Source organism: Budorcas taxicolor, chromosome 16, assembly GCF_023091745.1.
Source record: "Budorcas taxicolor isolate Tak-1 chromosome 16, Takin1.1, whole genome shotgun sequence".
NCBI classification, from domain to species: domain Eukaryota; kingdom Metazoa; phylum Chordata; class Mammalia; order Artiodactyla; family Bovidae; genus Budorcas; species Budorcas taxicolor.
Window position 1 is genome coordinate 43,422,040 of NC_068925.1, and position 25,550 is coordinate 43,447,589.

Here is a 25,550-nt window from a genome sequence, read left to right on the forward strand (position 1 = left end):
GTGTGCCTCCCCCATGTCCACCTAGAAGCCACCACCTTTGAGATCATTGTCCCCAGGACTCCGAGTGACCTCGGAAGTCACACACTGCTGGGGAACCCCAGAGGTCAAGGGTGAAGACAGAGCTAGCATTTGTTCCCAGGCCTGGCCGTCATCCAGACCCTGCCCCTGGCTCCTGGCATCCTGCTCTCGCTGCCCAGAAATCTGGGCAAGCAGGAGTCATGGGGTCTGTTCCCAGAAGGCCAGGGTGGCTGGGGGCAGGGCCAGGCGCTGGACAAACAGATCAAAGGTGAGGCGCCCTGGGGCTCCAGACTGCGCCTAGTCAGCCGGAGGACACCGGGTGCACCATGAGGTGGGTGGAAGCCCCCAGGACCTCTTTGGCAGGCGTGAGGGCTGAGAGCAGGCCTCACCGCCCCTGCCCTGCACCACCCTCAGGCTGCTGGTCTTCCTGGGCCTGCTGTGGGGCTCGGCGGCTGCGTCCTCAGGGCCACAGTGGCCCAAGCCAGTGTTTGGGCGCCTGGCATCGCCCGGCTTCCCCGACCAGTACGCCAACAACCAGGAGCGGCGCTGGGCCCTGACGGCACCCCCCGGCTACCGCCTGCGCCTCTACTTCACCCACTTCCAGCTGGAGCCCTCCTACCTGTGCGAGTATGACTTTGTCAAGGTGCCAGCAGGGCAGGCGGGGGGATGGGACACCTGGAAGCAGGGTCTGATCTCGGAGGGCGGGAGGGCAGTCAGGCCTGGCGTTGCGCCTTTGCTCCCCGTGACCCCCGACCCCCCCAGCTGAGCGCCGGGACCAAGGAGCTGGCCACGCTCTGCGGCTCGGAGAGCACGGACACGGAGCGGGCGCCTGGCAACGACACCTTCTACTCACCGGGCTCCAGCCTGGATGTCACCTTCCGCTCCGACTACTCCAACGAGAAGCCGTTCAGGGGCTTCGAGGCCTTCTACTCTGCAGAGGGTGAGCGGGGGAGGAGGCCGGTTGTGGGGGCGGGGATTCGGTCTCAGGCCAGACTGGTCCTCCCTTTGGTCTCCTCCCCACCCCCACTCTGGTCCCTGAGGCTGGCTTCTTGCCAGACCAGCAGGAGAAGAGTGCACACCTGGTCTGACATCATCACAATGTAAATATCCCTAACAGGCCATGACCTCTGCTCTAGACTAAGCCCCAGGTGCTAAGACTGAACGCCCTTCTGTGCCAGGGACTTCTTCAGGGGCCCCTGTGATGCAAGGCCAGGTGAGCCCATTTGCAGATGGGCAGGTGAAGCCCCGCCGGCCTGAGTGCTGCCTCTGCCTGTGGACTTTGATGCTTGATTTCAGACTCTGGCTCTTGCAGGGACTTGCTGTGTGGCCTTGGGCAAGTGGTTCAACCTCTCTGTGTTTGTCCTGAGGCTGCTCTAAGAGTTCAGTGAAACCTGTATAGAGGCCTACCCACCGGGTTTCCTTGCAGGCTGCTCTCTCTGCTGGCCTGGCTACGTGGAGCAGGACGCTTCACCTTCATTAGTTTAAAAAGGATGAAATTGAGGTCTCCCTCCACCTGTTGCAGGAAGGCCACAGTGACCTTTGTTTGGCCTCTAGCACTTGGTCGGGCATGAGCCACCTCCATTCCCAAGGAGGCTCCTCTCAGGGCAGCTGTGAGGCTGGGGGCCTCTGAGCCCGTGCCCGGGCTCAGTGATATCCCCTCTCCTTTCCTGCTGCCTGCCTGCCTGGCCCTCCCTCAGACATTGACGAGTGCCAGGTGCCCCCAGGAGAGGCCCCCACCTGCGACCACCACTGCCACAACCACCTGGGCGGCTTCTACTGCTCCTGCCGTGTGGGCTATGTTCTCCACAGGAACAAGCGCACCTGCTCAGGTGAGCCACGGCTGGAAAGGGGAAAAGGGGAACACTATGTCTGGCCCAGCCCCTAACTCTGCCCCAAGATGCCAATGGCTCCTCAAGGACATAGTTGCTCTGCCCAGGTGACTGGAGGGACCACTGGCCTTGGCCTTCTAGACACTTCTCCTAGGTGGTGGCCCCTTCTTGGTCTTCTGTCCCCTCTCACCATCCACCCATTCATCCTCTACCCATCTGTCCATCTGTCCACTCACCCATCCATCCATCCATCTATCCATCTATCACCCATCCATCTATCCGTCTATCCACCCATCCAACTATCCATCCATTCACCCGTGTTCTCCAATTCCTCGCCCACCTCTGCCCTGTCCTTGGCTCACTCTCATCCCCTTCAGCTCATTCACTTGGTGAGCCTGTGTTAGGCCCTCACTCTGTACCTGGCCAGTCAATGCTCGCCCTCCCTGGGGTGGGGGGGCTCCAGGATGGAGGAGTGGGGGGCCCCAGGCCTGCTTCATACAAGCTTCCCTTCATGGAACCTCAGGGTGGGGGCAGGGCCTGCTCAAAGCTGCTGTTTGGTGCCCAGCCAGCCAACCCCTTTGTCCTCCACTGCCTGGATGCCCCTCTGCACCTTTGCCAAGGGCCTGGATGGAAAACCAGCCGGCGCCCTGGGGAAGTGAGCAGCCACATCCCTTGAAGCTGACCCTGCGCCTTCTGCTCAGCCATCCCTCCCCCATGTCTCTCTCTGTCTCTGTTCTCTTTCAGAGCAGAGCCTCTAGCCTCCCCTCCAGCTCCCGTCTGGGTTGGGCAAGTCTGCTGCTGCCTGCAGCCCCCATTGACCGCCCCCTCGGACCTAACAATAAATGTGGCTCCACCTCCACCTGCTGCCTGTCTCTGGGGGGACAGTGGGGAAGGGCCGTGATGTGCTCCCTGGCCTCTCTCCTCTTCCACCCTCATCTCAGTCTGAGGGGCCCCAGTTGGTGGGGCGGCCCCCTCCATGGGGCCACAGGTGTCTTTGGCAGAAGGGCTTGCTCTGCCCCAACCCTCGTTTTGATGGTGGGGCCTTGAGGTCCAGAGAGGGGCATAGGCTTGCCTGAGTTCCCACAGGGCAGCCAAGCTCTTGCTGCCCCCCTACCAGGAACCCAAGGACTGGGCTCGGAGCATCCTTGGGTCCACTTCCTGTTCAGAGGGCAAGTCAGGTCCTGTGTGTGCTGGGCTGGGGGAGCCTGACCTGGAATAGAGAGGCCAGGGAGGTTTTGATGGATGGAAACTGATTGCCCATCAACTCACTGACAGGTAATCTGGTCCCCCACGTCTGGGGCTGACTGCCTCTGCACCCTGGGAAGCAGACACGTAGAAGAAGAAAGGCAGTGCTGGGCTCCTACTTCCTGAAATGCGCCCCCCCCCACCACCTGGGGGAGGGGGGCAGGACCCTCCCATAAATGACGCTGACTTCCCTCTTCAAAGGCAGAATCAGCTGTTTCAGTGGGGAACGTGGGCACCAGACTCATCTGTGATCAATGTGGACTAGAACTTCCCTCAACTGCCCCCCTGTCTTGATCCAGGGAAGGTGGGCGGAGGGAGGGCCCAAGGGAGGCTGGGCTGGACTGGCCAGGCCTGGGGGAGATGAATTTGGGGGTTGCTAGAGTCAGGGGTGGGTGGGTGACCCTCAGCCCAAGGAGATATCCCTCCTCCCATCCACTCCCCACCCAATTCCTGGGGAATAAGGAAAGTCCCCTTCTCTTCTCTTGGTGCCTCCTTCCCCTTGGGCAGATCCCATACCCCTCATTCCTGGAACTGGGACTCTGGCCCAGTGATCCCTGCAACAGAAGCCTTGGTCTAGGGCCCCCACCTTCCCTGGGGGTGTGAGTGCAGCCCCTGAAGAATGTACATTCAAGTGTCGCCCGTGTCAGCTAAAGCCTGGAAGCCAGAGGAAGCCCCTCCCTAAACTGTCCCTTCAGCCCCTGGGTGGGGTGTCGTCTCTGGAGGGGCCTCTGGGGCTGGTGTCTGAGCTCAACCAGTAGCCAAGCCAGGCTGCTGGGCCTGACTCACTCTGCCTGTCCTCCCCGCTCTCCTCAGCCCTGTGTTCCAGCCAGGTCTTCACTGCCCGGTCTGGAGAGCTCAGCAGCCCTGAATACCCGCAGCCATACCCCAAACTCTCCAGCTGCACCTACAGCATCCACTTGGAGGAGGGATTCCATATCATCTTGGACTTTGTGGAGTCCTTTGATGTGGAGATGCACCCTGAGACCCTGTGCCCCTACGACTCCCTCAAGGTCTGCTTCCTCTGGCCCCCACCTCACCCTGGCCCGGTAGGTCCTGGGGTGACAGGTATCTCTCCGTTTTCAGATTCGAACAGACAAGGCAGAATACGGTCCGTTCTGTGGGAAGACATTGCCCCGCAGGATTGAAACCAAGAGCAATACTGTGACCATCACATTTACCACCGATCAGTCGGGGGACCACATGGGCTGGAAGGTCCGATACAACAGCACAGGTGAGGGCAGGTAGGGGCTCTTCCAGAAGCATCAAGGAACCACAAGGGATGGAACTGTTCCTGGCTGGGCCCTGGAAACTGGGAAGGGAAAAGTTTTCCTTAACTCGCTCAGTGTCCCTGGCTGAGTCTGAAAAGCAAACTGAGAGGTTAATGGGAAAAAACATACTTGTTCATTTCATGTTAAGTGTTATATGGCACTAGGGCTTCCCAGTGGCTCAGATGGTATGAATCTGCCTGCAATGCAGGAGACCTGGATTCACTTCCTAGGTCAGGAAGAGCCCCTGGAGAAGGGAATGGCATCCTACTCCGGCATTCTTGCCTGGAGAATCCCATGGACAGAGGAGCCTGGTGGGCTATAGTCCACAGGGTCACAAAGAATTGGACACGACTGAGTGGCTAACACTCCACACACACTCCACACTTTACATGGCACAGGTGCCTTCCTAAGGAAATGAAGACCCAGAGAGACAGCTGTGTACTTCTGTGCTGCTCCTGAGGAGTGTGACAGGTTGAGGAGTATGAAGTAAGGGTGGTGAACTGGGGGAAACTTGTTCAGTCACTCAGTAGTGTCCAATTCTTTGCGACCCCATAGACTACAGCATGCCAGGCTTCCTTGTCCATCACAAACTCCTGGAGCTTGCTCAAATTCATGTCCATTGAGTCGGTGATGCCATCCAACCATCTCATCCTCTGTCGTCCCCTTCTCCTACCCTGAGAAAGCCCAGCATCAGGGTCTTTTCCAATGTCAGTTCTTGGGATCAGGTGGCCAGAGTATTGGAGCTTCAGCTTCAGCCTCAGTCCTTTCAATGACTCAAATGTAGCCAGCCCTGTTTGTTAGGAGTCTTCTTGGCATCCCTTTGTCTTTGGTGATAAGGCTTCCCTCTGAGTGTAAGGAAGACACCTTGTCACACAAGGGTCTTATAACCTGCTTCAGGGGAGAAGGGAGAGGCGAAGGGAGGAATACGGAAGGGTGTTGTCCCAAGGGCAAGGGCACTGTTATGTGCAAAAGCCCGTCTTTCTTGGTGTGAAGCTGCAGTGGATGTGATGGGGTGGGCAGAGATGGGGGCGCCCGTCACAGAGGGTTTGGACGGGGCATCTGCAGCTGGGGCTACACTCTGCCTCCCTGATTCGCCTCCACCCTCCAGGCCTCTTGGGCTTTCCCCACCTCTTCCTCATGACAGATCCTCACACACTGGATGGTTCTTGGTACTACCTCCTTAGATGTAAGTCCAAGTCCCCCATCTTCTGGGCACTGACCACTGGATGTGACTGTCGCCCTGCGAGTTGACACTCTCAGCCAACTGGTCTCTCAGGATGTTTTTGGAAGGACCGAGGAACTGAACTGGAGAAACTCCAAAGCAGCCAAAGCCGTGCTGAGAGTGCAGGCTGAGGGTCAGGCTGCCCAGCTTGATGTCCCAGCTGTAGTGCCTCCTGCTTCCTGGCCATGTGACACTGAGCCTCTTAAAGCAACTTTCCTAAGATGTAATGTCTCAATTATCCAATGAAGGATAACATCTCCGTGGAAAGGTGGGGGTTGGTGGGTTAATGTAGAAGGCATGGGGTGTGTGTGAAGGAGGTATTAATTTTTAAAATGAGGAGATTGGATTAACAAAGATTAACCTTTGGGCCACCTCTGTTGGACATGTGGGAAAGAATGAGAGCCTGGTCAGGAGGGAATAGATCAGCACTTTGTGAAGCCCTTTTTTTTTTTTTTGGATGTGGGCCATTTTTAAAGTCTTTATTGAATTCACCACAATATTGCTTCTGTTTTTTTTTTTTTTTTTTGCCCAGAAGCATATGGTATCTTAGCTCCCTGACCAGGGATCGAACCCATAACCCCCAGCATTGGAAGGTAAAGTCTTAACCACTGGATGCCCAGGGAAGTCCCAAACATTTCATTTTGTAATAGCCTTTTGCCTTCCTATGTGTCAAAGTAATGAAATTTCTAAACCAGGAGTACTGGTTTCAGAGCGAGTAGGAGGGAAAAGTCAGGTTTGCCAGGCTGGTGAGAAGGGGCTGGCACAAGGCCTGGCAGTGTGTGTGAAGGAGGGTGTGAGCAGGGCCCTGGCTTGGGATTAAGACAGCCTCAGGAAGCCCTGGGATGTCCCTGGAGACTCTGGGGCCTGCCTGGGACTGAGAATCACCCAGAGACATAGAGATCAGCTGCTGGAGGAAGTAGGGGACAGGCAAATGGCCTGCGTGGGCTGAGGGGTGGCCTTGGGGGATTGTCAGCCATGGGGGATGGGCTGAAGCCATGGGGTGACAACAAGCCAGGGTTTGGAGGCCAAAGTGGAAGCCAGTCCTGAGCCCTGTGGGCACATGCTTATGAGGGACAGGAGAGGCTTCCCAGGTGCCAGTCTAGCTCTGAGCCACGAGGTCTGCTGGGAGGGCTCCCTGGCTGCAACCACCTCTTCAGTTCAGTTCAGTTCAGTCACTCAGTCGTGTCCGACTCTGTGACCCCATGAACTGCAGCACGCCAGGCCTCCCTGTCCATCATCAACTCTTAAATTCACTCAAACTCAAGTCCATCAAGTCGGTGATGCCATCCAGCCATCTCAACCTCTGTCATCCCCTTCTCCTCCTGACCCCAATCCCTCCCAGCATCAGAGTCTTTTCCAATGAGTCAACTCTTCACATGAGGTGGCCAAAGTATTGGAGTTTCAGCTTTAGCACCATTCCTTCCAAAGAAATCCCAGGGCTGATCTCCTTCCAGTGCTTATTCCCTGGTGATTCAGCCAGTTAAGAATCCGCCTGCAATGCAGGAGACCTGAGTTCACTTCCTGGGTCAGGAAGATCCCGTGGAGAAGGAGATGGCAACCTACTCCAGTATTCTTACCTGGGAAATCCTACAGATGGAGAAGCCTGGCGGGCTACAGTCTATAGGGTCGCAAAGAGTCGAACATGACTGAGTGACTAACACTTTCTTAGCAAAGCACGTTCATCTGTGCTTCACACTTAGTCCTCACAAAGCCCCCACAGGTGAGCAAACAGTCTCATCAGGCTTATGGATGAGGAAACTGAGACTCTCTTGTGACTTAAATGCATGTGGTCCAGCTCTTCCCCCCCTACCACCCCCGTTACGTTCCCCAGTTCTCTGCAGTGTATGTGAGGCCCCTGGTGGGGAGCAGACACACCCTTTGCCATGACCATGTTCCCTTATTGCATGCCTGACTTTCTTTCCATCACTTTGGCTGAAGCCCAGGCCAGACAACAAATCCTAATTTGTACAATAAGCAACAGAGAGTTTAATCTTGCCTCTGAATTTAAATCTTAAGAACTCTATCCCATTTGTGGCAAGCTCCCTCTACACATTAAGTGTTTCACTTATAAATCCAGAACTTCTAATTGCTCAATTCAGACTTGCCTGCTGTAGACCACAGCCAAACTCAAACGTCTCTTTTCCTTCTCAGCTCAGCCTTGCCCTGATCCATTGGCGCCACCTAATGGCCGCATCTCCCCTGTGCAAGCCAAATACATCCTGAAAGACCACTTCTCGGTCTTCTGCAAGACCGGTTATGAACTTCTGCAAGTAAGTTAATATAAAACTGCACAATCATGACGGTTTTTAAACGAATCCATATTTACATCAGCAGGTATGTGAAAGGAAGATGGGAAAACAGCTGTTGTCAGCATGGTGGTTTCTTTTCCCTGTGATTAAACAATAAAATTCAAAGAAATGATACATTTGCTAAGAGAAATGGCTATAGAAAAATTTCTATCCTTAGGAATTCTATTTTAAAAAGACATTCAGTTAACTGCTTTGTTTACAGTAGTGCTGGTTCTCTCTGCTGCTCAGGTTCTCTCTAGTTGCAGCCAGCCGGGGGCTACTCTCTAGCTACTGCGTGTGGGCTTCCCATCGTGGTGGCTTCTCTTGCTGTGGAGCACAGGCTCTCGAGGGTTTAATTGCTCTGCAGCATGTGGAATCTTCCCGGGACAGGGACTGAACCCACACCTTCTGCGTTAGCAGGAGGATTCTTAACCATCGAACCACCAGGGAAGTCCCAGAACTCTGCTATTTAAACAAGCTTTGTCTTGGGGAAAGCTGGTGATATAAATGAACACCTTTCTCAGTTCATACACATTACTGCAGCTCTTGGTAAAGCAGCTTAAATGTTTGTCATTGTGCTCTATGTTATCACCTCGCATTAAATCAAACTCCTCCTCCTGGTCAAATGACCTTTATATGAAACAACTCCTGGGCCCACAAAAAATTAAACGGCCCTTGGAAACAGTATATTCTGCAGAGCTATCAACAGTGACCACTGTTAAGGGAGAGGGAGGATAATTTCAAAAAATGCTTAGTGTGTTGCTTTAGGGACACAGGTAGGAGATTAACATGTCCTCTTTATGTTCTTCAAAATTGTCACTGAATCCCAACGGTAAAAAGTAATAACACTGAAATGATAGCTGGCTATGCAATCCAGTCCTGTGGAAGGGGAAAAAGTGAGACACTTTTCTCAATTTGCAAACTTCTGGGCGGGCTCTTCCCATAGCTCCTTGAACCACAAACCTGTTTAGTTTTTCTTTTTAAATGAACATCTATTTAACTAGTTTTATCAACCATCATCTTTAAAGATTTATATGTATGTATATATATATATATTTTTTTTTTTTTTGCCATGCCTCGTAGCTTGTGGTTCCCCGACCAGGGATTGAACCCAGTCCCTGGCAGTGAAACCTTGAAGTCCTAACCATAACCACTGGACTGCCAGGGAAGTCTCTTTTTTAGTTATTTCCTGTTCAGTCTCTGATGAAAGAAAAAAAAAAAATCATCCTGCTCTCCTTTGAAGCATAAAGCTTCTGTCAAAGGCACCTTCTTTCATTTAAAGTCTGTTTTAGAAAAATACCTCTATGTCAAACATGTCCCTCTAAATGATATTAGCAATGGAACTGATTGAGAACACCCTTGTGAAGCTTAAGGAAGTATTTTAAATGACTTTCCTCCAGCTAATAGCTGCAGGCTAGAAAAATCCAGACACATTCATTCCATGCCTGATCAGGTTGACCTTCCCCAGACTTCTGACCATCACCCTTTGGCACTTAAAGAAATGGTGCAGCATCAGCAGGAACTTGAAATCTGACATGTTCTTGGATTAAAATGGAAAGCAAAAACAACAACTGCTGCAAGAGATCAACATCTTTAAGAGACACACGCATAGATGACATCACCAAGCACACAGATGTACCAAGGCAGCTGGGCTGTGTCATGTGGGTTCATCACCCTCCTTGGGAGCACCTCTCGAAACACTAGAAGAGGAACTACTATGGAGTGCTTTCATGATGAAAACAAGGAAATTAGTATTTTCTCAATTCCTCTTTAGGGTAATTTACCCCTGAAATCATTTACTGCGGTCTGTCAGAAAGATGGCTCTTGGGACCGACCGATGCCAGCGTGCAGCAGTACGTACGTGTGACCACAACGCCTGCAGCTGCTTCTGCTACTACTGCTTCTGGTCTTTTTAGAAAATTTTATTTATCAGGGCTTGAATTCTAAGTTTGCTTGTCTTACCCAGTGTCTAGGTGCACACTTAAGCAGTTAAAATGGGACACTACTAGGAAAAGTATTTGCTTTAGTATATGCAAAAGCACTTTTCTAAGTATAAAATATAAAAGATGGGGAATAGAGAAAAATTACAAACATTGTAATACTCATAATCCCACTGTATCAGAGTATAACCACTGTTGCTATTTTGGTGTATATCTCTTCAATTACATATATCACACATGCAAACATGTTCAGGCCACCACTTGATGCAGATAATTGTGGTATGTGTATGTATATATACCTGTACATACACACAGACACATATCCACATCAAACTGGGAGGACACTGTCCATTACCATCTTGTGACCTGAGTCATGTATCTAATGAATTATGTTACGTGTTCAGTTCAGTCACTCAGCCGTGTCCGACTCTTTGCAACCCCATGGACTGTAGCACGCCAGGCATTCCTGTCCATCACCAACTCCAGGAGCTTGCTCAAAGTCCGTCCATCAAGTTGCTGATGCCATCCAATCATCTCATCCTCTGTCGTCCCCTTCTCCTCCCATCTTCAATCTTTCCCAGCATCAGGGTCTTTTCCAGTGAGTTAGTTCTTCCCATCAGGTGGCCAAAGTATTGGAGTTTCAGCTTCAGCATCAGTCTCCCAATGAATATTCAGGACTGATCTCCTTGTAGTCCAAGGGACTCTGAAGTCTTCTCCAACAACCCCACTTCAAAAGCATCAATGTTAGTGGAAGTAACAAATTCACAAAACAAAAAAAGTGAAAACCTCTCTTGCCCAAGTCCTCAAACTACTGACACCTTTAGGACACTGGGGTCCATTCCTTCACATCATCTCCTATGCTATTCATACGAACGTATTTCACTATTACATACTTTTGAACCAAAGCAGGATTCTCAATCTGACTGCAATTTACCCTTCCCCTCCATAATTGCTGGGGTATCTTTCCACATCAATTGGAGTACTAACAGAGCTGCTCATTCTTATTAATGACTGTCTAGTATTCCACGAGAGCTGATTTTTCAGTCCATGTGATCTTTATTTCCAGTTTTTTACCATTACACATGCTCTAGTTAATACCTCTGTATCTCCACATATCTTGTTCAAGGGTTTCTACAAAATTCCTGGGGGAATTTAAATATTTTCATCTCTAAAATTTATACTCCTGTCAGAATATACCACCAATTTTTAGTGTAAAAACAGTAAGGAAGAGCTGGCACTGAAGGGAGTGAGAGGTGCGGGTGTGAGCCCTGATCCTGCCCCTTCTGTGGTTCTGAGCGTATTACCTGTGGAGAAATTATAGACAAGCTGGACTAAGCACCTGGCACAGAGCCAGACACACTGCGATTAAGTGGCTGAAAACCAAGTACGATTTCTTAAGTATCCACAGAAATACATCAACAATTTTTTATTGTGTACAAAACTATGATTTTTAGACTGATACCACTTTCTGAGGAACTGGTTAGTTATTTCACATTAATGTCCAAGCAGGTATGAATTCCAACCCAAACTCAAGGTAGCGTGACTTCTAGGTCTTCTAAAAAGCTAAGGATCATAACAAGCTGAGTCCTTCAGTCTTCAAATTGCACCAGTTTACATGGAGCCAGACTGTACACGCCGCCTGCACGCCGTGCTGTTTTCTTCTGTCGCTAGTTTGTTGCACGAGATTTCAACAAATGCCAACCACTTTTTTTTTAAATGTGAGAATGCTAAGGAAGTCCAAGTGGTTTCAAATCCCCTTCCTTTAGGGAAAGCATCCTACCCTCCTTGCCCAGGGCCTTCACTTCCATCTAGCTGTTTAGCGAGAGATAGGAAAGAGTGATGCTTTAAAACCACACTTAAGGTGATGCTCATTTTCAGAGATGAAATAACGTCCACCTTGAACATGCCTTCAGGTTACAGCACGACACAGCCAACCACCATCACAATCTCCACACATCATTTTAATGTTAGAATTCAGTACAAACGGACTTTCCTCTCCCATCATTTATTAGTTGTGGACTGTGGCCCTCCTGACGATCTACCCAGTGGCCAGGTGGAGTACATCACGGGTCCTGCAGTGACCACGTACAGGGCTGTGGTTAAATACCGCTGTAATGAGTTCTACACAATGACAACAGACGATGGTAAGCAAACTATTCCAAGTTGCGGGTGGGTAATATTTGGAACCTAAGCCTTCATGATCTGAAAATAAACTTACCCAACATTTTTGGCTAAGGCTAGGCAAAAGATTAAAAGGCACGTCTCCCACCTGCTAAGTGAAATATTGCAGCTGAAGTGACTTTAATGTCAATTTGCAAGAATCTGAAAACAGATCTTATCTAGTAAATGACTACCACAAACACACAATATATTCCAAATGGTTTAATTTAACAAGTCAAAACCTTATCATTAAGCACTTGAGATCTTGATACATATTCAAGTTACACATCTAAAAGGTTTCCACTTTGCAAGCAAACATGGTAATGCAGAGACCTATTTATGAAATCATGTAAAACGGTTATTCAGACACCTCTATTTCCCACTGATGCTCAAGAATCAACATTTTTCAAGGGGGTATTCAAGCAAATGACAACCACCTTTTACATGCAGTTAAACATTTTTGTTTTTCCAATGATTTGCAGGTAAATATGTGTGTGAGGCTGATGGATTCTGGACGAGCTCCAAAAGAGAAAAATCACTCCCAGCCTGTGAGCCTGGTAATGGATACATTTATACAAGAGATTTGTAATTGATGGAAAGTAGAACTGGGTAGAAGACAGTAAGTAGCGCTTTAGCTGTGTAGGCAGAAATGTAATTTCAGCACTTGGCTCTTAGACCAACTTATTATTTCCAAATAATATGTTCTCATTACCCCTTTCCATGTGGAGAGGTTTGTTAGGTGCTGACTGCATCAGTCATTTGACTATTTTTGACCTTACAACTAGGCAAGCATAAAAAATTAAATGATACTTAAAATTATCTTGAACCATTTATACATTTAAAAACATGAGTTCTTCTGTTACTTTTCTTCTCTATAGAAATGCTATTAAAACCCAAAGTTAATAACCTCATTATTTCCCTAAGCAATTGTTTCCAATGACATCTAGTTTTTAAACATTAATGCAATTTGCCTTTTAATAGTACTCAGAAAAAGTTTTTACCAGAATTGGCTCTGAAGATATAGTTGACAAAAAAGAAAAAAAAAAATCAGAAAAGTAATAATATATCCATTACCGGTTAGTCTCAGTTGACACAATGTTTATAAGCTTTCATAAAGAGTATTCTACCACAACAGGAAACATATTTGCTACATTAATAAGCATATTTAGTTAGCAATATATAGTAAAGTCTAGTGTCTGGAAGGAACAACTAGACCAGAAATAATTTCTGAACCTGAAGGTTCCTGGCTACAACTGTAACATTCTCATTTTTAAAACATTTGAATGTGCAAAGGTGAAAGTAGTCTGCAAATCCTATGATACTGACCCTAGTTCCTGCTTTCCCAGAACTACATGGTAGATATCCCATTTTACAAGCAGGAAAACAGAAGCAATGGAGAGGTTATTTACTTTCACTTCCTGCACACACCAGCTCAGACAACTCCTGTCAGCCTTACCGAACACATTCCCAGTCCTGAGACCAAGTTACTTTGGCGAAACAAATTAGTTTCTACATATTAATTTTCACTCACTTCATTTTCTGAGGAGCTAAAAAATACCAAATGGTTTTATCGGCTCTTTGAACAATGTTTTGAGCAGTAAAACATATATACTATACTCACTTGCCTGTACAGGTGGACAAACACCAATTCGTGTGATGCAATTTTTGGCTGACATTAAACATGAGTAATTGATAACTCCAAAGTGGTAATAATTGGAGAAAAACACCATCAGGTTTCTGTAAAGGCTCTATACATCTGCTTCTTTCCCCAGTGTGTGGAATATCCACCCGTACTACAGAAGGTCGTATATATGGAGGACAAAATGCAAAGCTTGGTTACTTTCCTTGGCAAGTGCTGTTACTAGGTAAAACTATGGCAGCAGGCGCACTTCTGCATGACAACTGGGTCCTAACAGCTGCTCATGCTGTATATGACCAAAGAGAAGACGCTGCCTCCCTACAGATTAGAATGGGTGCCCTGAAGAGAATATCACCTAATTATACACAAGCCTGGGCCGAGGCCATCTTTATACACGAAAGTTACATTCATGATGCTGGTTACGATAACGACATAGCACTGATTAAACTGAAGAACAAAGTTGTCATCAACAGCAACATCATGCCTATTTGTTTGCCAAGAAAAGAAGCGGAATCTTTCATGAGGACAAATGACATTGGAACTGCATCTGGATGGGGATTAACCCAAAGGGGGTTTCTTGCGAGAAATCTAAAGTTTGTTGACATACCAGTTGTTGACCATCAAAAATGTACTGCTGCCTACGAAAAGAAGTCCTATCCAGAGGGAAGGGTAACTGATAACATGCTTTGTGCTGGCTTGCAAAGTGGGGGCAAGGACAGCTGTAGAGGTGACAGTGGGGGGGCGTTGGTGTTTCTAGATAATGAGACCCAGAAGTGGTTTGTGGGAGGAATAGTGTCATGGGGTTCCACTAATTGTGGGGAAGCAGATCAGTATGGGGTCTACACCAAAGTCATAAACTACATTCCCTGGATCAAGAGCATCATTAATAGTAATTTTTAACTTTGTGTCTTCAGCTAGTACGTGATTCTGTTTTAAAAAATACCCGTAAAAGATCTTAGTAGCAAACTGACCTGAGAAATGTGAACAGGAGTGCTGCCATTCCACCCTAACCGAACCTGACTGCAGGTGAGCCTGCCTTTCAGGCCCGTGTCCACTAACCACTCTTCCACTACTTAACTCAAGGGGACATAAGCCACTGTAGCGTTACTTGTCTTGTCTTGGCCAATCCATTACAAACTCATGGATTAAATCTGCATTTACTTACTTAACAAAGTCCAGTGTCTTTTTCTACTCTCCATTTGCATTTCTATGAAGTTTCCTGTTCATGTTCTTTAACTATTTTTGTATTTGTTCTTACTGATCTGTGAATGTTATATATTACAGCAGTATTGGTTCAGGAGTTACTTTGAATGTTTTTCTTGGGTAGATATATTGGAAATAGCAACACTTTGGCCTATGTATAGACTGATTTCCATGTTAAAACCAACACTATAATTTTTAAATTATAAAAAACTGCCAAACAAAGAACACAAACGGCACTATTTCACATTATCAAAGGCAACAGATTTTCTAAAGGACAATTTGGCAATATATCTCACAAGTCTTAAAAGCATGCATAGTCTTTGACCTGGTAATTACAATGCTAAGATTTTAATTTAGCTGTGAGAATATTCCTAGCGCTTGGAAATAACCTAAATAATGTTCAAATTCAGAAGACAGCTGATTCAGAAGTGGCATTTCCATAAGATGAAATACATTAAAAATAAGTGGCGGTATTATTGATAAATGTAATGTTTTTTTTATCTTACCATGAACATGAAATACTTGGGCACACTTAAAAAAAATAGATTACAGATCGTACAACAGCTGAGTACAGAACTTAAATACACAATTAAGAGTTGCTCTCCTAGTAATTAACAACAAAAAACTATTCTAATTATCACATACATCTGAATTACTATGTACTTAACATCTTTCCTAAGGACAAAATTTAAGCCCTGACCCAACCTTAAAACATTTCATTTAGTTGGCCTCCCTAAAAAGTTTTAATATCTAACACTCAATAAAATTTCTCATTCTAGCCAAAGTCACCATTATTATGTAGAAATTCACTGTGATTTCAACTAACTTCTCTTGTACATATAAAGTGCAACTTCTAGAGGCTCACTTTTTAAAGGTAACTTTCCAGCATCTTTGTCACATAAATAAAAAAAGAAACTGTATTTTTCCAGTAAGACTCCAGACACTAAACTGTGGTGGCAATGAAAATTTTTATTCAACTGGTTCAAAAAAGTTTTTAGAATGAATGCATTTAGATGACCAAATAGACTTTAAAAACAAATCTTTGCCAAATAGTTTACTTCTAAACTTCAGTTTTTTTTAAGGGTAGAATTAAATACCCATAGCTATGTAGTACCATAAACATGTTAATAGAAGGCTACTCAACACTGAAAGCCTTCTAAGACTGGTAACTAGATTTACACAAGTGTAAATAAGGGATTAAAACCATGCCATTGACAAAGTTAACTTACCCCTGGGCTTCTTGAAGGCTTGTCAGTTTAGTCTTTGGAGGTCCCCGAATACCATTTTAAGTGTTACCATGTTACTGCTGCTGAGTAATAGTGCAAGTGCTAAAATGCAAAATTCAGATGGTACAGGGTTTGGAAATCATGCAATTTAGATGCAGAAAAAAAAACAACGCAAGATCCTTTACAGAGGAAACTGAATAAAACAATGTGGCGACCATAAGCCTAAAAGATGACTTCATTTATAAAAGTTTAAAACACATTAACTTTCAAAATGACAAACCTAGTTATCATAATCTAATTAGATAAGGGCATTGGTAAATTATCAACACAAAAACTGTTACATTCTTCCACTAGAAAAGGAGCTGACTCTCACAGAAGTTAGTTACATTTTAAGTACAATAGAGAATCAATATATTATTGCTTTTACATACTTAACAATGCACCGTGAGAGTCTTGAGTTTTGTAGATTTATTTGACATTATTCTATTTCCCCACCTTTGGAAGACAAACCCCTTCCACTTAACACTTCCACAGACAGACAACCCACCCTGCTAGTTCTTAAAGCTATCAGGCTTCTTAATGGATTTCAGGCACAAGATAATTTGTGGTTTCTTCTGCTTTATCCCTATTGCAATTAATTCCACTTTTCAAATCCCCAACTAGAAAGGTGCTGATATTCCCTTCATTTCAATTGATAGGCTTTGCTACAAAGCATTTTAAATTAACATTGCTTTGCCCACTCCTTCAAACGAGAATATTTTTAGAAGGATGATTTCCCAATGGAGATTTATACAGGCCATGTAAATAGAACATCACCCAAATGCACAGAGGCACTAAGAAAAAGCTGGAGGGTACTGCTTACCATTTTAGGTGCGGTCACCCAGACTTATTAAAAACTAGATTTGAAGAAACAAAAAACAAAAAAAACTTTTCACTTTGGACAATGCAAGAACAAATAGCAATTAAGTCTGGGTATCAGGTGTCAATGCATGACAGGTGATGAATCCATTTGACTTGAGACAACTTTTCAAATAAGTTTATTTGAAGCAAAATAAACTACTGCCAAGAAACTTTATGAAAGTTCCATCTCAAAAGGGTCAAAAAAAGGGGAATTAACTGCTATGAATTCTTTGCATTCAGGGCTGCAAAACAAAGACACATATTATTTAAATCAGTTTTATTTAAGAATTTCCAACAGTGACAACTCTTATAAAAAGCATCCAAGCACAGGACACAGAACTGCAGCAAACAGCATTCTTATGGGTAGCTAACAGACATGAGAACTTCCACCCTGCTTTGAGACACCCCGAGCTCACTGGTGAACTCTGCTTCCAAGTACTCCTGCAAAGCACACCACAAGCTCAGTCCATGTTCTCAACCCATCAGCTTCAGTTCACATTACCACACTTACAGATCAGTAACAGAAGAGAACACACACCATACAGCATTCACAGCAGTTGACAAAGGGGTAGGGGAAATACAAGTATCGTTTCACTTAACACATTCAGCTAACGTGGGTCATCTAAGAACAAAACTCACTTAAAAGTCTTCCAACAGATGTGGATGTCCTTTGAATGCAAAAACATTCGTACGTTATTTGCTATCCTTGCTCTCTGCACACTCTCTCACCAAAGCCACAGGATTGAGAGACACATCTCGCCAAGTTAAAAAATATCCATTATGCACCACCAAGTCTCTGCACGCGCTCTCTCCTTTTCTCGCTCATACTAGCCTCTCATGCCTCGGCACCACCATCAATCCCACACAAGGTTTCAAAAGTTCAAACAGCCTTCTGGTTCCATATCACAGCCTTGCGTTCATAGCGTTGATACGACTCCATGAAATAAAGAGTAGCGGATAAAAATGGGACACCCACCGTCAAAGACGCAGCCTGCGCAGTGTGATGGCGAGTTCTTGAATGAGAAAGCATGTAGACAGAAGTATTCCTATGGCAGAATATTTACAGCACTACTTTCAATGAAGTGCTTCTTCCATAAACATTTGAAATGAGATGAACTGCAGAGATTAAATGAAGGCTTCATATTGTACTTTTGTATATGAAGGGAGACAAGTGTTAAAACAAAAACAAAAACAAAAACAACAAAAGAACCAAGCACTGTGACACCATGATCTCCAAAGAGGAGATTTTCCTAAGGAAAAAAATCCATATGGTGGGGTTCAAATTAAAACAAGGAGAAAAGAATGTAGTTCTAACCAATGGTTTCCATTTTGAACATGCAAAGAATTCACTTGACAAGTCCAGGGATAAAATATTACAGGAGAAACCCTTTGATATCAATTGTAGTGTGTTGGTTTACCAATCAGGCAAACAGCGGTTCACGTTCAAACACTCAATATTTCAACCCTTTATGTAACAAAACTTATAAAATTCCTTTAGCTCTTCCTTTTTTTCTAAAGAAAAATGTCAAAAATACTGCTGAATATACTCCACACTGAACAAACCAATTTTGAAAATTCTTACATGTTATTTTACAATATACTTACCATGAGTTTAGAAAAATTTGAATTCCCACCAGTATACCAACTAACCATAACCCAATGTCTACATTCCCCAGCCAGAAGACTTAGAATCCATGCTAGAGCCGAAGCCTCCATTAAAACCACTGCCTGATCCTGCATTTGATGCCGATCCCCAACCAATAGCTGCACCTGAATTAGAACCACTGTAAGAGTTATTTCCAGAACCAAAAGCCTGATTTGGCTCCCTCTGCATGTTGCCTTGGCTTTGGTTATTACCTGATGGGCCAGACTGGTTTTGCTGACTGGCTAACATGCCCATCATACCCCAGCTGCTCTGCAGAGCAGCCTGAGCTGCAGCCATCATTGCTGGGTTAATGCTAAAAGCACCAAAGTTCATCCCCCCACCCATATTACTACCCTGATTGTTTCCCAAACCCGCTCCACCCCCTCGACTATTTCCAAATCCACCCTGATTCCCAAAGCCACCTGGATTACCACCAAATCTTCCACTTCTTTCTAACTGTCTATTGCTATTGTGCTTAGGTTCAGCATTGGATATATGTACGCTGATTCCTTTAATGATCAAGTCCTCTCCACAAAGAGACTGGGCAACCTATAAAAAATAAGGGATGTAAATAGAGGAGATTAAACAATTGATTCATACAAAGTAGCAATAAAACTTAGATTTCAAGCCATCATCTACGCTGGAGAAAAAAATCAGCAAGGAGCACTGATTTCACTTAAACCTATAAAATAGCCTTTAACTTTAGTAATGGTAGCAGGGATTTTTCCGTTCATTTTCAAAGGATGTGTAACACTCCCACTTAAATGTCACATATTAAAACTATACCTACGGGGTTTATCACAAATATTCAGGCCTAAATACAGGGTCAGAGAGCTTAGCTAAAAAGGATGGTAATTAACTGGAAGGGCAACGTTCAACAGAAATTACCTAACTAACTGGGGCAAAGTTATTAAGAGAAAAATACCTGATCATCTGCAAACGTAACAAAGGCAAAAGCCCTGAACGGTTTGGGGATGAAGACATCTACCACTTCTCCGTACTGGCAAAAGAACTGCCGCAGTTCATCAGCAGTCATGTCCTCTGTACAACGCCCAACAAACACCTTTCTGCTTCTCAAAGGCTCATCTGGGCTTTGCTGATCAAATCGAAAGGAAGAAAACCATCAGAAATATTTTACAAGCGATGAAAACAGCATTCTGGTGGAGGATGTCACACAACCTATCTGCCTTTTCTTTAGGTGAGTGTTTAAAAAGTAGGTACATTCTTTCTTTTTTGTATTAGCACATCTCCTTCTGTTAAGACTTCAATGCTTTAAATGTTAAAGCTGATGAAAGTATATTTCGATTAAGCAAAGTTGATGAATTAGAAATGTCCTGGCAAAAAGGATAATGTTCCAAATAAGCAAGTCTTGCTTGCTTGGAATAAGTAAGGCTTTTGTAACAAGATCAACATATTCTAATTGTCTTTGTTAACACTAACAAGATCAACATATTCTTTGTTCATATGTAACTATGTAAGAAATTGCTACTTCATTAAAAATAACAAGAGAAAGAATAAAATGAATGTTTTATTTTGGAGGAGCAATAAACTAACTATTTCAAACAAATATATAAAATATTCAGCATGCATTAAGGTCCTGAGACTTTTAACAAAAGATTTCAAGAACACACCCTGCCACATTTTCCAACTGTGATGTTTTATTTTACAGTGTCTTTTAAGTAAGTTTGTCACCACAAATGGCCAAAGCAGAGAAAACAGAGAAAGTACCTTCGAATTTGGAAGTTTACAGTCACACCATCGTCCATCTATCATATGTCGTTGTGACATTACTTTCACCTGGGTTTCATATTCCGTGAAGCGAACAAAGCCAAACCCTTTTGAATGACCAGTTTTAATATCCTTCTTGACCTAAAAAAAAAAATCATTTAAATTCACTAAATCTACACACACATATAACCAACCCAGAGTACACACATGAAGGGAAATAGTATAAACCAAATTTCTTTTCAGCACCCATTATGTATACATATAATAAATATTAAAAATATCACCTACTGAACATGAAGGGTAGCATCACCAAAATAAGGAATTCTGGACAGTCATTCACTGAAAAACTGTTAAGTGAAATCAAAGCTTACCTGAACCATAAGAACTTCTCCAAAGGTACTGAAGTAATCTTTCAGATCCTGTTCAGTTGTTTTCCATGGGAGACCCAACACTATTAAATCAGATGTTTTCTGGACCGCTCTTTTCACTTTCACTGCTGATGAAGCATCAGTTTCATCCATTTTTCTTTTGTTATCTAAACAAAATGAGCAGAAATCTTTTAGAACATTCGTTTAACACTTTAAACACTTCACTCCCTTCATGCAGAAATGAGAAACAAAAACATTCTAGGAATAGTAAGACACTGGAAACTTCTGGTAAAGGGTGACATTAGCGCTCGTGGACAGAATAAGGCTTAAATAAGTGGCTCGGTTGCTTTTCTGGAGCCAATCTGGGGATTCTAACCTCTGGTTCTGTAACAGCTCAAGATTACAGCTGTATGTTCTACCCTCTCAAAAGATGTATCAAAACAAAAGTTCCTTTATTTTCACTTTAAAATACATTAAGGAAGAAAAAAAAAACAGGTTGAAAAACCATGATGCTATCTTTGTGCCTATTAAATATATTTCCTTGATTATTTTAATGTCTATAATCTGACTACCAAAAATTAGCAACTGTAATCTCCAGTTATAGATTTTTAAGGCTGATTTCAGTTTTTCTGTTTCGTTCCAAACTTTCAACATCAAACTCACATTAACTTTATAACAGCAGAAACTTAAGGTTATTAAAAAAAAAACCAAACCAGTATTTGGAAGGGCAGAGAAACTCAATGACGTATGGACAAAAGACAGAGCATTTCGGGGAGTAGCGTTACATTCACAGCAAAACTGAGAAAGGCAGATTTCCCATATACCCTTCCCTCTACACAGGCAGAGCCCCACCCCATTATCAAAATCCCCTACAAGGGTGGTACACTTGTTACAACTATGAACCTACATCAATACATTACTATCTAAATGACATTTCAAATTTGGGTAAATATTTATCTACAATCAATGGATCAAGAAACTGCAGACTAAAAGAAACCAAGTTGATTTTAGTAAAATTTTTCTTGATACATGAGAAAATTTCTTGAGGCAACATCTTCAATATTGACAAAATAGTACACCTTTGTTGCAATATAAAGTTATAATAAAAGTAAGAGATCTATCAACTAGCACAAAGTACCTACTGATAAAATGTACTTAGTTCCTTGGCACACTTCTAAATCTTCATGCTTCCTTTGAGATTAAAACCATCAGTGAAAAGACACAGTGAGACTAAGCCCAGACCTAAAACTATAATTAGGACTGAACTAATTCAAGATTTGGGCTATTGCAACTGATGTTCACTTAAGGGGGAAAAAAAGGGGGTACGATTAGTGGAATGAATGACGTAGCTTGCAAGCATTAAGAACAAACCAAAATATGGAGGCACTTCAGAAGACTATTTTCAACAGACTGATAGAACTGCAAAGCATTCTTAATTTCTTAAATTTGGCATTAGTTCAGCAAAATTAGTGCAGATAATTATTTAAACACATAGTTTTAAAAACATGTTCTGTATTCCAATTCTCACTTATTTAGTGGTCTTCTAAGCTTGTCTGATAGTAACTTTTACAGAAATATTTGGGCAATAGAAGATGGTTCACCAAGAAGAGACCATGATCTATTCTTGAGAATGATACAAACCTATACTTTCGCATCACTGCAAAACCAAATGGCAACACACCTTTGGGATAGTTGACAACATATACCAGATTCCCCCAGCCAGCATCGGGGGCATGCAGAATTCCTTCCACCAGACGGACACCTCTCATACACTGAGACACTGGATTCCGGTAGCGCAGCCCACATGCCCCTGGAAACTGGGCTGTAACCGTGGACAGCAGCACTGTCCCATCGTCTTCCGATGGTATTTCAATGGGCTCGTCATTCTCATCTTCGGTTACCCGAATATATTCAGACATCTTTGTTTCTCTTAAAGGGAAAAGGGATATAAATGACTTAACAAGTGTGGTCAAAGTAACTGTTTCCTTATCCCAGCTGATTTATACCACTACGTCACTGTTTTGTGACTTCTAAAAAAATTCTCGGGTCTTTGGATTCTTACAGGTGTTGGTTATCCCCGAAAAACGAGGCAGTAAAGGCAAGGATAGCTATTAAAATGTAATGCCTCGCTAGTTCATTAAGTATTTGATGAATGCCTACTGTAAGTGCTGCCACTGTGAAACTAGTCTCAGATGGCATGCTAGTGGCAAGGCGGGGGGGGGGGGGGGGAGGGGGGGGAGGGGGAAAGCAGGAGAAAGATCGCAAGTACTTATTTTATTACAATCGTGATAAATACTGCTAGAAAGTAGTCTTGAGGGTGTTTGGGGAGAACCTAAGCTGGTTGAGATGTGTGTATGTGTACAGTGGTGTCAAAGTGACTTCCCTAAGCAAGCGATGCAGAAGCTGTCTTGAGGACTGAATAGGAGCAGTAAGCCAGCCGAAGAGAACAACGGAAAAGTTCCTCCCTGTTCCAGATTGTGGGGTGTCCAGAGGCTCTCCAAACTTGAGCCGCAGGGACAGCAGCCACAGGTCCTTCGCGACGCGGGCCGCCGCCTCCCAGGAGCCAGTGCGTGACAACCGAGGGAGGAGTTTCTAAGCGCGGCCGGGGTGGGACCGCTGGGCTATCAGGCCCTAAACTCCGTCCCGGTGCAAAAGTACGAAGGCACAAAGCAATACCCGCGCCGGGAAGCCAGGCCAAACCGCTGCCTCGGGCCGCACGGCTGCGTGGGCCCAGCACCCCAGCTCAGACGCCGGCTGCCGCCCCGCGCCAGGCCCTAACGTCGCTCCCACGCGAGTCCGCTCCGGCCGGACCAACCAGGCCTGGTCCCACGACTCCCTTTCCGGGGCGGAGGCCGCCCCATCGCGGGAACCAAGGCACACAGAGCGTCCTTAGTGAGAAGCATCTGCAACTCACCCGCTAGGCCGCTGCTAGGAAGCCCGACAGGGAGACTGAAGCAGGGAGGAATCCAAGAGCAGCCCAGCTACCACTTCGCTCCCACAAAATGGCGCTAGGGCCGCCTCCTCCCCCCTCCGGCCATCGTCCTCTCCCACCGGATTCCCGTCCGCAGGTGGGGGGGACCGCTGCACAGAGACAACGACCCTCTCCCCAGAGAAGCAGAAATCCCCTCCCTGCAGTCTGAGCACAGGGAGTGAACTTGAAGGCTATAAGGAGGCCAGCACCTAGGCCAGAAAGGCTAAAAATGGAAAAATGTAGACGGGTAGGCTTTTACCTCCCCCACGTAGCGTAATAGATGGCTTCGCCCGACCAACCGCCGGCCCCGGGTCTCCGCCGGAGCTCGCGCACTTTTAAAATGCGCGAGACTAGCGCAGGGGCTGGGCCGGACCGGGCGGGGCGGGGCCGGACCGGGTTGGGCTGGGTGGGGGGAGCCCTGGGTGGGGCTGGACTGGGCGGGGCGAAGGCACTTGGGCCATCCTGACCCTCGCGAGACTGGGAGAGGGCTGTTGAGCCTAGGCGATTTTTAACCTAAAAAGCCCAGCCAGGTGCGTCGTCTCTTCTCCCGCAGTCAACCTCCACACCTGGAGAGAATAACTTTGTTCTAAAGAATAGCAATCATAGTGCCTACCTGTGTACTGCTTCTGCTGCTGCTGCTGCTGCTAAGTCGCGTCAGTCGTGTCCGACTCTGTGCGACCCCAAGGACGGCAGCACACCAGGCTCCCCTATCCCTGGGATTCTCCAGGCAAGAACACTGGAGTGGGTTGCCATTTCCTTCTCCAATGCATGAAAGTGAAAAGTGAAAGTGAAGTCGCTCAGTCGTGTCCGACTCTTAGCGACCCCATGGCCTCCAGCCTACCAGGCTCCTCCGCCTATGGGATTTTCCAGGCAAGAGTACTTGAGTGGGTTGCCATTGCCTTCTCCGACTGTGTACTAGGTACTACCTAAGTCATCACGTATTTAATTACCCCAGCAGTCTTGTATGGTAGGTGCTATTGAAGTTATCCGCATATACAGGTGAGAACGAACCTGAGACACAGAGAGGCTCAGTATCTTGCATAAGTAAGGTCAGATGCTCAGTCGTGTCCAACTCTTTACTACCCTATAGACTATAGCCCCCACAGGCTCCTCTGTCCATGGGATTTTTCATGTGAGAATACTGGAGTGGGTTGCCATTTCTTCCTCCGGGGAGCTCTTCCTGACCCAGGGATTGAACCTACGTCTCCTGCATTGTGGGCGGATTCTTTACCGCTGAACTATTGGGGAACCCCTAAAGTAAGGTTACCCAGGTAGTAAATGGTGAACCTGACATCTGACCCATAACTCTAATGCTAATATAGTCCATGTACTGTTAAAGCCTAGCTTGGAGAATTTTGAGCATTACTTTGCTAACATGTGAGCTGAATGCAATTGTGCAGTAGTTTGAACATGCTTTGGCATTGCCTTTCTTTGGGATTGGAATGAAAACTGATCTTTTCCAGTCCTGTGGCCACTGCTGAGTTTTCCAAATTTGCTGACACATTGAATGCAGCACTTTCACAGCATCTTCTTTTATGATTTGAATTAGCTCAACTGGAATTCTATCACCTCCACTAGTTTTGTTCCTAGTGATGCTTTCTAAGGCCCACTTGACCTCACACTCCAGGATGTCTGGCTGTAGGTGAGTGATCACACCATCGTGGTTATCTGGGTCATGAAGATCTTTTTTGTATAGTTCTTCTATGTATTCTTGCCACCTCTTCTTAATATCTTCTGCTTCTGTTAGGTCTGTATCGTTTCTGTCCTTTATTGTGCCCATCTGCATGAAATCTTCCCTTGATATCTCTAATTTTCTTGAAGAGATCTCCAGTCTTTCCCGTTCTGTTGTTTCCCTCTATCCCTTTGCATTGATCACTGAGACTTTCTTATCTCTCTTTAT

General features: G+C 45.4%; 2 protein-coding genes across 7 annotated transcripts; one reads left to right on the forward strand and one right to left on the reverse strand.

The window, feature by feature from the left end:
• Positions 1-344: 344 nt before the first annotated feature.
• On the forward strand, positions 345-14,509 carry MASP2 (MBL associated serine protease 2). The gene is made up of 11 exons (XM_052653555.1): positions 345-349; positions 433-661; positions 781-958; positions 1,716-1,847; positions 3,906-4,102; positions 4,176-4,323; positions 7,734-7,852; positions 9,645-9,723; positions 11,823-11,954; positions 12,453-12,527; positions 13,743-14,509. The coding sequence occupies exons 1-11, from the start codon at positions 345-347 to the stop codon at positions 14,507-14,509; spliced, it is 2,061 nt and encodes a 686-aa protein (XP_052509515.1).
• Positions 11,783-23,694, reverse strand: TARDBP (TAR DNA binding protein). 6 transcript variants are annotated; one of them, XR_008200709.1, is made up of 10 exons: positions 23,594-23,694; positions 22,361-22,608; positions 20,683-20,846; positions 20,312-20,452; positions 19,509-19,679; positions 19,006-19,132; positions 17,915-18,054; positions 16,901-17,180; positions 16,042-16,140; positions 11,783-11,882 (listed from the first exon to the last, which is right to left on the reverse strand). XR_008200709.1 is itself a non-coding variant. In XM_052653465.1 (7 exons), the coding sequence occupies exons 2-7, from the start codon at positions 22,596-22,598 to the stop codon at positions 17,999-18,001; spliced, it is 888 nt and encodes a 295-aa protein (XP_052509425.1). In that variant the 5' UTR covers positions 22,599-22,608; positions 23,594-23,694; the 3' UTR covers positions 17,207-17,998. The 6 variants fall into 6 exon arrangements, 3 of the variants coding, with proteins under 3 accessions (XP_052509425.1, XP_052509424.1, XP_052509423.1); XR_008200708.1 differs by lacking the exon at positions 11,783-11,882 and having other exon boundaries at positions 15,871-16,140; XR_008200707.1 differs by lacking the exons at positions 11,783-11,882; positions 16,042-16,140; positions 16,901-17,180 and adding an exon at positions 17,207-17,379 and having other exon boundaries at positions 17,915-19,132.
• Positions 23,695-25,550: the final 1,856 nt, after the last annotated feature.